Below are 13447 nucleotides of genomic sequence, written 5' to 3'. Positions count from 1 at the left end.
CTGCAAAGCATGAGATTTCTGGGGAAAAAAAAAGAAAAAAATAATCTTCACTGTTGGAAGAAAACATTTCCTAACCTGAACACCTTCCCCTTGGTACACAACTGGATCCAGTGGTGATTCAGTTTCAGCATTTGAGTCAAAGCTGGTTTTGATTTATTTATCAACTCTTTAAATCATAGAATCATGAGCCACACTTCCCCCAGCCTGTAGCGCTGCAGGGGGTTATTGTGGCCCAAGTGCAGGACCTGGGACTTGCCCTTGTTGAAACTCATACCATTGATATTGGCCCAATGATCCAATCTATCTAGGTCCCTCTGTAGGGCTTCCCTATCCTCCTGGGAATCAACACCCCTGCTTAAAACGCCACCCTTCATGCACACGCTGAGTTCCTGGTCATCGGGAAGCTAAGGGGATGTGCCAGTACAGGCCAACAAGCTGAACTGGCTCCAGGCAGAACAGTTGAACTAGTTCCTGCTCTCCTGTCTTCAGGGCCAGTAGCCCCCTGAGTACCCACTACCTGCTTTAATGCACTAAATCCTGTCCCTGGGTGGTGGCGCAGTGCCATTAATCCCCAGATGTACATGTGTGGAACTGAGGCTCACGAAGTCAAACCCAGCTCCATCACACCAACAATTGCTTAATTAGGTGTTGAAGTCAGAAGGCCAAAGTTCCCTTCAGTCAGAGGGCATTTCAGCCCACCCCAAACCTACACTTCTTTCTGGAGATATTCAACCCTGCCCATTGGCCACAGGAGGCTGCAAAGTAAATAACCTTCTAACTGATGTTCCTCAAAGCCACAGGTGATGGCTCTGGAATCCATCCAAGACCAGTCAGGAATTAAGGACTGGCCTGATGTCACCCCCTTTACTTAGGAGAGACACACGCTGTGTCACTGCTAGATGGGAGGCTGCATCTGCTTACCAAGTCAGGTGGACCAGGGGAACACATGTCCACAGCCTCCCACGGCCTCAGAAGAAGCTCCAAGTGCCACAGGACAGCAGTTACACTTACTTGGAAAATACTGGAGAAGTCTCTCAGGTTAAAAACGTAGTGGAACTTGATAGCCGTGGGCAGGAAAGTAGCAGCAACTTTCTGATGCAAGGCCAGAGCCAGGGCCATCAGCTGCTGAGCTGATTTTTGCACAGCCTCTGAGAAATTCCCACTCGTCAGGTGCTGCATTAAAATGGTGCTGTAGATCCTGGACAAAGCATCCTGACCAGGGATGGAGAGGGCGAAGACGCAAAAGTGACGCTGAAGAAGAGAAAGAACAAGGTCAGAAAGATGGGCAACCACCTCTCAAGCAAAATTACCCTTTGGGACTTGATGCAATTAGACACAGTGCTAGGTCTCATCTATGCTCCCTCTTCCATGAAAGGTTGGCCTAGATGATCTTGCAAGGTCCCTTCCAACCCGGGATGCTCAAGGATTCTATGATTATCAGTCCACCTGAACAAGGCTATTTCCCTCTTCCACTTTCCCCGCAAAGAACAGCTGGGAAATGCCATCATTCTGCTCTCTAAACAAGGGCTTTTCAACTGCATTTCACAACTGCTACACTAGAAGTTCAGTCCATTGAAGAGCTGAATGGCTCTGAAGGCCCCTGAAAGGCCCACTGACCTCTGATGAAGCCCACTCACCATCTATGTTGGGAACAGCCCCTGGAAGGTGCCACCTCCCAAAAGACCCCTTATTGATTTGGAGCTTGCAGAGATGGAGAAGATGCCCACATACAGCCACGGGACACTTCATTTTAGAATCACAGAATCATAAAATGGTTAGAGTTGGAAGGGACTCTAAAGATCATCTAGTCCCATCTCCTGCCCTGGGCAGGGACACCTCCCACCACACCAGGTTGCTCCAAGCCCCCTCCAACCTGCCCTTGAACCCCTCCAGGGATGGGGCAGCCACAGCTTCTCTGGCCAACCTGGGCCAGGCTCTCACCACCCTCGCATAAAAAAATTCTTCCTTATATCTAGTCTAAATCTCCCCTCTTTCAGTGTCAAAACCTTCCCCCTCATCCTATGACTCCCCTCCCTCATCCAGAGTCCCCCCCCCCAACTCTCCTGGAGCCCCTTGAGGGACTGGAAGGGGCTCTAAGGTCTCCTTGGAGCCTTCTCTTCTCCAGGCTGTTTTCGATGTCCCAACTCTCTCAGCCTGTCGTTTGAGTACCACAGTTTGCTGAAGGGGAGCCAGGGCTGGGGCTGACTCTAGTCATGGGGTTTCTCCAGGAGGGAATGAATTTTGCTCTCCACTATCCAGGCTCCCCAAGGGCCAGCAGGACCGTTGTGTTGTGCTGTGACAGGATCTGTCCCTGCAGCAGCCACCCCACTGAGTTACTGCTGCTCTTGCACGGACAAGCATTTCTCAGGGTGTTTCTCCACCGCTGCTCCCCCACCAAGCCCCCTCCTACAGCTCAGCAAATACCAGCCACGGAGCTGGGAAAGGCAGCGTCCCTCTGGCTGCCGTGTCCCCCCCGGGATGCCAGCAGGTTCGATCTGCAGGCACAGAGAACAGCCTCTGAGCAGCTTCTGCTGCTGCTCATGGCTTGGAGAGAAGGGTCAGTGACCTCAGGGGGGATAATAACCAGCTCTATGACCCCCACTGAGCCTGGCACCTCCCAAAAATCAAGCCCTGAGCTTTAAGATCTCTTCCCAAATCTATACTTCCATTACCATCAGCACTTGCACTGTTTTGGGGCATTTATTTTGGTTTTCTTTGCTTGGATTTTCCTCCCACACCTCTTTTTAATGAGGATATACTGCCAGCTCCATCAGGAAATTTTAGAAACTAAAAGGCTTTAATGAACTATGTTCCAGAGGTAAATATTAGCTAAATGAAGGCACAATCTGTCTGTATGAACCAGAAGGCTGTCCCAAAAGTAGGTGTTCAGCTGCATGGCACCGGTGACTTCTTCTGCCTGAGCAGCAGAACGTGAGGAAAAACAAACAAGGGAACAAGGGAGTCTGTCTGCTGCTTCACCCCGAGGAATTACAGCCGCTCCACAGATTCACGCCATTTCACTGATAAAATGACAGCAGGATCTGCCAGCTGTTTTCCTCTGGCCTCGTGCTTAAATAACCCACCCCAAAATAAAAGCAGCGCCGTGCCTGCCCCTGTGCGGGGCCTTACCTGCAGACGAGGGTTGATGGTGAAACTCCCCGCGGTGGGGTTCATGCATGACACGTACTGCACGTTGGTGATCTCCTTCAGTGACAGCTTGGTCCTGTCGTACCTTGGGGCAAAACAAAAGCAGCAGCAGTGCAACAGCAGCAGGGTGACAACAGCAGGAGCAGGGTGGCAGGGGGATGGTGGCAGGAGGACAGCGGCAAGATGATGGTGGCAGTGTGACAGCAAGATGACAGTGGCAGGGTGATGGCGGCTGATGCGTCTCCCCAGCACACATCCATGGCTGCCAACGGCCCGTGGGGTCACACTCTGCATCTCGCCAGGGCAGGGTCTGGCCTTGCCTGCACACCAATATGTGGCCGGGCATACATGAATCCTGCTCTGGGTGGAAATTTTTTCAGCTTCTACAACCCATAGATGATGTTTCTATAAATTAGTCCCAAGCACCGAGCAAACACAGCTGAGCAGCTAGAGGTTGCAGTAGCCACGTGCCTGGAATTGTCTGGTTGGAGGCAGGCTGGGAGAGGGGCCAGCAGGCTGCCGGGGCAGCTGCCCATGTGCTGCCCATGTGGTAAGGACGGGGACTCCATCTCAGCAGATCTGGGGACCAGCCCCTGGAGCACCCCCCAGGAGCAGCGTCACCACCAGGACCAGGGCAGTCTGAGGGCTGGGTCCTGGTTTGAGCAACACAGGGCTAATCTCTAATGCTTGGGAAAACTGCACTTTTAGAAGACTCTAGTTATCTGAATTTGTGACAATCTTTACTTTACAGCCAGCTCTGGGGTGTGGATTCCAAGGTGTCAGTGTTTTCCATGTCCCAGGTGCAGGGACGAGGAGGAGCGAGACCCGGGCACTTGACCCAAGCTGCCAACAGGGTTATTTTATACCATGAATGTCATATTCAATATAAATGAAAATGTTTGCTGGGGAGTTTTCTCTCTCTCTCTCCCTCTCCCTTGATGGCTGCCATCCTGAGAACTCCTTGCCCCGGTGCCGGAGCCCTGAGCCCTCCCCTTCCTCCCGAAGCCGCAGCGCTCGCAGGGTCCCACACGGGCTGTCCCTGCGGGGAGAGCACGGCTTCTGCTGGGGAATGGGCTGGGGATGGTCCTTGTGTATTTTATATTGGTAGCAGGAGCAATAGTGGGTTTTTAGCATTATTAATGTTAATTTAGTCTGATCCTACTAAATCTATTTATATTTCAACCTTGCTGTTTCCTTGTTTTTCCCTGATTCCCCTTCTCAGGAGGGGTCATCGGGTGAGAGAATAATTGTCTGAATGGCAATAAATTGTTGTGGGTTCCTCAAACCATAAGAGGCTGCCGCGAGCTCTGCTCCTCGCCATCCTGCAGCCCCACCAGGCTGCCAGAGGGGACCCCCAGCCCGCAGCACCCTGGTGGGCAGAGAGCCTGGCAGTGCCTGGGAAGGGACACGTGGTGTGCTGCATCCCCATGTCCCCAGTGCTGCCATGGAACCAGCAGAGCCCTCTTTCTGCCTGACTTCCCCAGCATCCACAGCCCCAAGTTCCTTTCAGCCCTGCACTGCCTCCACACCTGGGGAGCTTTTGGCCCAGCTCAGGTGCACTGGCAGCTGAGAGGACTGGGAATTGCTGTGAGCCCCTGCCCTGTAATGCAAATCACAGAATCATCATGATTGGAAATGACCTCTGAGATCACTGAGTCTAACCATACACACACACCCCCAAAAAAACACCCCACAATCCCAGGCACTAGAGCATGCCCTGAAGAGCCATGTCTATACGTTTCTTAAATACCTCCAGGATGGTGACTCCACCACCTCCCTGGGCAGGCTGTTCCAGGGCCTGACCACCCTCTCAGGAAAGTCATTCTTCCCAATATCTAATCTGAACCTCCCCTGCCCCAACTTCAGACCATTTCCTCTGCTCCTGTCATTATTCCCTTGGGAGCAGAAGCCAACCCCCACCTCTCTACACCCTCCTTTCAGGGAGCTGTAGAGGGCAATGAGGTCTCCCCTCAGCCTCCTCTTCTCCAAACTCAACATGCCCATTTCCCTCAGCCTCTCCTCACAGGACTTGTTCTCCAGACCCCTCCCCAGCTTGGTGGCTCTCCTCTGGACACCCTCCAGCAGCTCCATGTCCTTCCTGTAGTGAGGGTCCCAGAACTGAACCCAGCCCTCGAGGTGAGGCCTCACCAGTGCCCAGTCCAGAGGCACCATCCCTGCCCTGCTCCTGCTGGCCACGCTGCTCCTGACACAGCCAGGATGCCCTTGGCCTTACATTCTGCTGTCCCTTGCAGCGCTGCTCATCATGGTGTAAAATGCACCAATTTCCTTCCAAAATACCATCACTGTTTTTCCTTGAAATCCCCTCTACCCAGAAAACACTTGTTTGCTGCTGCCCAACTGGAAACAACCCGAAGTGCTCTCAGCAGGGGCGGCTCATCCCAGCTGAGGCCAAATCCCTGGATCTTCCTTCACACAGCAGGCACTGAGGCCCTTGCAGGCTTCACCCAGGGAACATGGCCACAACCCACAGAGAGAAGGGAGCTTTGCTCCTCTCAGGCGGGCTACCAGAGAGGGAGTTTGTCTGCTGGGGACAGGGGAAGCCCCCTGGGTGCGGAGCGATGGGCTCGTCCACAGCCAGCTCCAGCCGGGGCAGGAGGGTGTGATGGCGGACTGGGGAGGAGATGGGGGAACAGCGCTTTCACCCCCTCTCAAACCCCCACCCCAGCCCCACAGCTGAGCAAAAGGTCTCAGCTGACCAAGCCCAAGCAGCTCCTACCAGTGGCTGTAGTCCAGGTGCTGCCTGATGAGCGTGTGGGGCTGCACCGTGCCGTAGGCGTCCACCTCAGGCATGTTCAGGTCATCAATGAAGTAGATGAGCTTCTTGGTACCAGGAGGGCCATAGTTTCTGCCAGCCTTTTTCTCCAGAGGCTTCTCAAGCACACCTGTATGGAGGCAGAGGTGCCAAGCTAAGCTACTGGGGGGGTCACTGCTGCACAATAAAGATTATTTCTCAGCCCAGCCTGATGCCGTCCTGTAGCTCCAGCAGCCCCTGGAGGAGTGGAGCTGTGCTCAGGACAGGCAGGGCTCCCCCCAGAGCTCCCAGCCCCTCCTGCTGCATCCCGGCTGTTGGGGAGGAAGAGCTGGCCCTGGCAGAGGATGCTGCTCACCAGCAGGACAGTGGTTGTCCCTGAGCTGTGGACATAGAGCAGCTGGGAGTCCAGTATGGTGCTGGCAGGGATCCTTGGGCAGCTTTTTCAGGCTGAGTTGACCCAAATCATAGAATCATAGAGCAGTTTGGGTTGGAAGGGAACTTAAAAGACCATCCAGTGCCACCCCCTGCCCTGGGCAGGGACACCTCCCACCAGACCACGTTGCTCCAAGGCCCCTCCAACCTGGCCTTGAACCCCTCCAGGGATGGGGCAGCCACAGCTTCTCGGGGCAACCTGGGCCAGGCTCTCACCGCCCTCACAGCAAATAATTTCTTCCCCACATCTCATCTCCATCTCCCCTCTTTCCATGTAAAACCCTTCCCCCTTGTCTTATGGCTCCCCTCCCTGATCCAGAGTCCCTCCCCATCTCTCCTGGAGTCCCTTGAGGGACTGGAAGGGGCTCTAAGGTCTCCCCAGAGCCTTCTCTTCTCCAGGCTGACCCCCCCCCAACTCTCTCAGCCTGTCCTCACAGTAGAAGGATTCCAGCCCTCCCAGCATCTCTATGGCCTTCTCTGGATCTGCTCCACCAGGTCCATGTCCTTCCTGTGCTGAGGACTCCAGAGCTGGACAGAGTGCTCCAGGTGGGGTCTCACCGGAAAGCTCTCGATGCCTCCTTTCAAACAAATCAAGGCAAACTAAGAGTCTGCTACAAACCCAGGTCTACTTCAGAGCAAGCAACAGCTTCTCAGGCAAGATGAAGCCTTTTGAATCCCTTCTGCATACTTTTTTAAAAATTAAATCTTGCTCGCTGAGGTTATTTTGACCCAGAGAAGAGAGCAGTGACTATGTCCTGTGGCCCCAGTGACACATGGGCAGTAGGGCCTGGGCACTGGGAAGGAACTGGGAGACACCAGGAGCACAGCGGCCCATGAGCAGAGCTCATTTTGTGAATTCAAGTGCATTTTCTACCTCTGTCAGACAAAAGAAATAGGTGATTTTGGGGCAAAAATCCTGCACATCTTCAGAACAATCAAACTAATGTTTCTAATGAAATGCAGTAAATACCCCTGAGTTTCCCAATCAGAGAGAAAAGTTTCTCATTTCAAAGCTTTGGAAGATTTTAGATTCTTTTAGCAGAAGGCTGAGGTTACGTGTCACTCTGGAATATAAAATGTGGGGAATATTTAGAATCCTGGGCTGGTATTTAATAAAAATCACCCCACGCTGCTGCATGTGATGTTTTATAGGTTATTGATTCCTTTGACCATGGCCCAAGCAACCTTCATGGACTCAGCGAGGGGAAAAGCAAAGAGGAGCATGTCTCCTCCGCCCACCCCCTGTGGTGGGAGAGCATCCTCGGGGGTCACTGCTCTCCTGAAGGTGGGGGCAGAATTTGTCTCTTTTACAGAATCCCAGAATGATATGGGGTTGGAAGGGACCACTGGAGACCATCCAGTCCAACCCCCTGCCAGAGCAGGTCCACCCAGAGCAGGTCCCACAGCAAACCCCCAGGCGGGGTTTGAATGTCTCCAGAGAAGGAGACTCCACCACCTCCCTGGGCAGCCTCTGCCAGGGCTCTGCCACTCTCACATGAGAGAAGTTCCTCCTCATGTTTAGGTGGAACTTCTTATACTAAAGTTTGTGCCCATTTCCTCTTGTCCTGTCCCTGGGCACCACTGAAAAAAGACTGGTCCCATCCTCCTGACACCCACCCTTGGAGTATTTCTAGGTGTTGATCAGATCCCCCCTCAGCCTTCTCTTTTCCAGACTAAAAAGACTCGTCTTTCCTCATCAGAGGGATGTTCTAGTCCCCTCATCATTTTTGTAGCCCTCTATTGTCCCCTCTCCAGCAGTTCTCTGTCCTTCTTTACATGGTTATGGGTTGTCAACGGCCCTACGAGGTGCTGCAGAGCAGGATGGGAAGTAGCGGTTTGTTGTAACTGGGAAGACTGGCCAATGTTAATGGGACTGGGAACTTTTATAAAAATCTCCTCGTGAAAATGTACACTTAAGCCATTCATTATCACATGCAGAAGTTATTAGGGAAGATTTATATTCTGCATTTTTCAGACCACAGATCTTTTAGAACATTCTTTTTTTTTCCATCCCTGGGTGCATGGCAGACAGCTCCTCCTTCCCGTCGCTCTGCACCCAGCTGGGTCCTGTCACAGACAGTCCCTGCCCAGAGGAATGAAGGAAGCTGAGAAGAATGATGAATCCTTCCTCAGCGGAGTCTCTCTCCCCCTTCAATATAAACCCGCAATATTTGAAATTTCTGGTAGCAAGTTAAATTAAGTGTTTCAAATAAGCATTTAATTTAAATTTAATTAGTCCTTAATTTACATACAAAATCAGCCCTTTTTGAGGTTAAACAAGTATGCAGGAGATTCATCACACTGAAATGCAATTACTGGGAATCGAGTGACTTGTTCGTGAAGGCAGCGTTTTAATTCAAAGCTGTATCCCATAATAACAACGAAGGGTCCGTATCCCTCAAATCACACTCAAATCCGCACCTGAAGGAAACAGTGACTTCAAGCCAGACTTAGCAAGTGTGGTTCCTCTTGTCTGCTGGCTGTTGACCAAGGGAGGGCAAACAAACACCCCAAAACCCCAACATCTAGTTTTGTCGCCAAGAGGCCAATGGGATCCTGGGCTGCGTAGGGCAGAGTGTGGCCAGGAGGTGGAGGGAGGTCATTCTCCCCCTCTGCTCTGCACTGGGGAGGCCACAACTGGAATCCTGCATCCAGTGCTGGGCTCCCCAGTTCAAGAGAGACAGGGAACTGCTGGAGAGAGTCCAGCGAAGGGCAACAGAGATGATGGAGGGATTGGAGCATCTCCCTGATGAAGAAAGGCTGAGAGAGCTGGGGCTCTTGAGCCTGGAGAAGAGAAGGCTGAGGGGAGACCTTATCTGCGTTTACAAGGATCTAAAGGGTGGGTTGAGGGAGGATGGAGCCGGACTCTTTTTAGTGGTTCCCAGGGGCAACGGGCACAAGCTGGACCATGGGAAGTTCCACTGAAATCTGAGGAAGAACTTGTTTGGGGTGAGGGTGGCAGAGCCCTGGCAGAGGCTGCCCAGGGAGGGTGTGGAGTCCCCTTCTCTGGAGATCTTCAAGCCCCACCTGGATGCTCCTGAGTGATGTGCTCTGGGCAGCCCTGCTTTGGCAGGGGAGTTGGACTGGATGGGCTCTAGAGGTCCCTTCCAACTCTGACAATTCCGTGATTCCTTTATCCGTGATACTGCAATTTTCTCCAGGGAGATCTGGAGCAGAAATGTGCTGACTGAGAGAAGCCGGGGCTACAGCTGAGGGAGGAGCAGAGGGCCAGGAGGGCAGCAGACCAGAGGCCCAGGGCAATGGGCTGAGAGCACAAGTGGCACAGCAAGAGGAATTCGGTCACGATACACAGGAGCAAATCCCCAGAGTGGCCCAGAGAGGGCACAGAGGTGGCTGGCTCCTTCCAGTCCCTGGGCACATGGCATTTCTGTGAGCCACGTGGCCTGCGAGGGTGGCAAGGAGCTTATAAATCTCTGCACCAAAGGGCACCTTGGCTAAGAAATGACTGGCTTTCATGTCAGGCTCTTTTTTCAAGATAAAAATAAAATAAAAAAAAAAAAATCCCAAACTGCTCTGTAGCCATGTTTTAAAAATGTAAAGAGGTGCCTGCTGGGGAAATAAATAAAGCAGCCAACTAACAAACTACACAAAAAGGGACAAATTAACTCTAAAAAATGAGCAGTGGGGAAGTATATATAGGGCCCCAGCCCTTTAAACCACACTCCTCAGTGCCAATCTCGCAGCCACGTCTTCATCCAGGTGCAGGTGACCTCCTCCTCTTCCCCACCCATCCCACAGCTCCCGGGGACAGGCAGGAGCTGCCGGGTCTGTCTGTATGAACCCGCACCCACCTGCCCCAACCAGCAGCAGATAAATGAGAATCCCCTCCCCCCGCATGGACAGACAGACAGACAGACCAGCCCGTTTACCCCCTCAAGGGTGTTACATGGAGACTCCACAGGAGCAGACACGGAGAAGAGGCACCGGGAAGGGGAGATGGGAGGTTATAACCATCACGCTGCTCAGGGCTGCGAGCCCAGCCAAAAGGTGAGATCTTACCCATTTTTTTTGGCTTAAAGGTCACTAACCCAAATAATTTGCATTCCCGCTGTGGGCAGGGGCAGCGGGGGGTGGTCAGGAGAGCCTGGGAGGGAGGGTGGGCACCCACAGGTGTAGAAATGCCAGAAACCTGCCCCAGAGAGCTCCAACACTGGCCCCACGACACGGCCCCAGGTCACACCGCATGGGCTGAGCCCCTGCTGTCATCCCCCCACCAGCAGGTCACTCCCAGAGGGAGATTTTAAGCTCCAACCCCTCTCTTGAAATGTTTGCCATTGTTGGGAGCCTGGCAGAACATGGAGGAAGCCATGGACCACCTTCAGCACCCATCTGGGCTGCCAGCACGTCCTCACCTCGCACTAGCGGCCAGGAACAACCCAGAGGGTGGAGGTCAAATCCTTGGTCTCACCAGCACTTCTCAGGGAGTGGTCACAGAAAATTTCAGGACATTGGGGTCAAACCAAGGAAGTGTTTTGTCTTATGGTGACCCACAGCTGTTACTCAGCTCAAAATAAACCAGGTTTCATTCCCGATTAATGAATACATGTAAAAAATTATTTTATCTCTCTTTAGGTCAACTCAAAATGAAAACCTCATTCCAAAATGAGCTACTTCTCAAAAATCCCCTCCTTTCTCTTTGTCTCTGAAGAGGCTAAACAGCAAAACTGAACTTATTTTGGTCTCAAAGGGAGGCCACCACTGGAATCCTGCCTCCAGTTCTGGGCTCCCCAGTTCAAGAGAGACAGGGAACTGCTGGAGAGAGTCCAGAGATGATGGAGGGATTGGAGCATCTCCCTGATGAAGAAAGGCTGAGAGAGCTGGGGCTCTTGAGCCTGGAGAAGAGGGGAGACCTTATCTGCGTTTACAAGGATCTAAAGGGTGGGTTGAGGGAGGATGGAGCCGGACTCTTTCCAGTGGTTCCCAGTGACAGGACGAGGGGCAACGGGCACAAGCTGGACCATGGGAAGTTCCACTGAAATCTGAGGAAGAACTTGTTTGGGGTGAGGGTGGCAGAGCCCTGGCAGAGGCTGCCCAGGGAGGGTGTGGAGTCCCCTTCTCTGGAGATCTTCAAGCCCCACCTGGATGCTCCTGAGTGATGTGCTCTGGGCAGCCCTGCTTTGGCAGGGGAGTTGGACTGGATGGGCTCTAGAGGTCCCTTCCAACTCTGACAATTCCGTGATTCCTTTATCCGTGATACTGCAATTTTCTCCAGGGAGATCTGGAGCAGAAATGTGCTGACTGAGAGAAGCCGGGGCTACAGCTGAGGGAGGAGCAGAGGGCCAGGAGGGCAGCAGACCAGAGGCCCAGGGCAATGGGCTGAGAGCACAAGTGGCACAGCAAGAGGAATTCGGTCACGATACACAGGAGCAAATCCCCAGAGTGGCCCAGAGAGGGCACAGAGGTGGCTGGCTCCTTCCAGTCCCTGGGCACATGGCATTTCTGTGAGCCACGTGGCCTGCGAGGGTGGCAAGGAGCTTATAAATCTCTGCACCAAAGGGCACCTTGGCTAAGAAATGACTGGCTTTCATGTCAGGCTCTTTTTTCAAGATAAAAATAAAAAAAATTAAAAAATCCCAAACTGCTCTGTAGCCATGTTTTAAAAATGTAAAGAGGTGCCTGCTGGGGAAATAAATAAAGCAGCCAACTAACAAACTACACAAAAAGGGACAAATTAACTCTAAAAAATGAGCAGTGGGGAAGTATATATAGGGCCCCAGCCCTTTAAACCACACTCCTCAGTGCCAATCTCGCAGCCACGTCTTCATCCAGGTGCAGGTGACCTCCTCCTCTTCCCCACCCATCCCACAGCTCCCGGGGACAGGCAGTAGCTGCCGGGTCTGTCTGTATGAACCCGCACCCACCTGCCCCAACCAGCAGCAGATAAATGAGAATCCCCTCCCCCCGCATGGACAGACAGACAGACAGACCAGCCCGTTTACCCCCTCAAGGGTGTTACATGGAGACTCCACAGGAGCAGACACGGAGAAGAGGCACCGGGAAGGGGAGATGGGAGGTTATAACCATCACGCTGCTCAGGGCTGCGAGCCCAGCTAAAAGGTGAGATCTTACCCATTTTTTTGGCTTAAAGGTCACTAACCCAAATAATTTGCATTCCCGCTGTGGGCAGGGGCAGCGGGGGGTGGTCAGGAGAGCCCGGGAGGGAGGGTGGGCACCCGCAGGTGTAGAAATGCCAGAAACCTGCCCCAGAGAGCTCCAACACTGGCCCCACGACACGGCCCCAGGTCACACCGCATGGGCTGAGCCCCTGCTGTCATCCCCCCACCAGCAGGTCACTCCCAGAGGGAGATTTTAAGCTCCAACCCCTCTCTTGAAATGTTTGCCATTGTTGGGAGCCTGGCAGAACATGGAGGAAGCCATGGACCACCTTCAGCACCCATCTGGGCTGCCAGCACGTCCTCACCTCGCACTAGCGGCCAGGAACAACCCAGAGGGTGGAGGTCAAATCCTTGGTCTCACCAGCACTTCTCAGGGAGTGGTCACAGAAAATTTCAGGACATTGGGGTCAAACCAAGGAAGTGTTTTGTCTTATGGTGACCCACAGCTGTTACTCAGCTCAAAATAAACCAGGTTTCATTCCCGATTAATGAATACATGTAAAAAATTATTTTATCTCTCTTTAGGTCAACTCAAAATGAAAACCTCATTCCAAAATGAGCTACTTCTCAAAAATCCCCTCCTTTCTCTTTGTCTCTGAAGAGGCTAAACAGCAAAACTGAACTTATTTTGGTCTCAAACTTAATTTTTCACCACTATGCCAACATCCTCATCAGCAAGATTCTTATGGATTTCCCCAGGGCCAGTAAATCCCTGGGGCTCTGAGCCCTTCAGGGTCATCGAGCCCTGTGGTCCCCAGGGAAGCTCCATGGGAGCACGTTGGGCTGCCACAGGACAAGGAAGACACACCAGCAGCCCTGCCTTAGAGCCAGCACATGCTCATTAGCACCATCCTCAGGGCTAATTGGGATGCAATTCCCCACACCGCACCCTGAGGACAGTTTGGATCCAAGCCAAGAAACCCATCCAAGATCACAGAATCCCAGACGGGCAGGGGTT

General features: G+C 52.7%; 1 protein-coding gene across 1 annotated transcript in view; it reads right to left on the bottom strand.

Annotated features, from left to right (window-relative positions):
* Window positions 1–13447, bottom strand: part of DNAH9 (dynein, axonemal, heavy chain 9) — a 257020-nt gene that overhangs the window by 171575 nt on the left and 71998 nt on the right. Inside the window, exons 39-41 of the mRNA XM_014962673.1 lie at window positions 5885–6050; window positions 3130–3232; window positions 1012–1251 (exon numbers count right to left, since the gene is read on the bottom strand). Of these exons, the coding sequence (XP_014818159.1) occupies window positions 1012–1251; window positions 3130–3232; window positions 5885–6050 (509 nt within the window). The remainder of the gene's footprint in view (window positions 1–1011; window positions 1252–3129; window positions 3233–5884; window positions 6051–13447) is intronic.

The sequence above is a fragment of the Calidris pugnax genome, unplaced genomic scaffold (assembly GCF_001431845.1).
Source record: "Calidris pugnax isolate Ruff unplaced genomic scaffold, ASM143184v1 scaffold470, whole genome shotgun sequence".
NCBI lineage: Eukaryota > Metazoa > Chordata > Aves > Charadriiformes > Scolopacidae > Calidris > Calidris pugnax.
The sequence above is the reverse complement of the archived record's forward strand: the minus strand, read 5'-3'. Positions and strand labels throughout refer to the sequence as shown.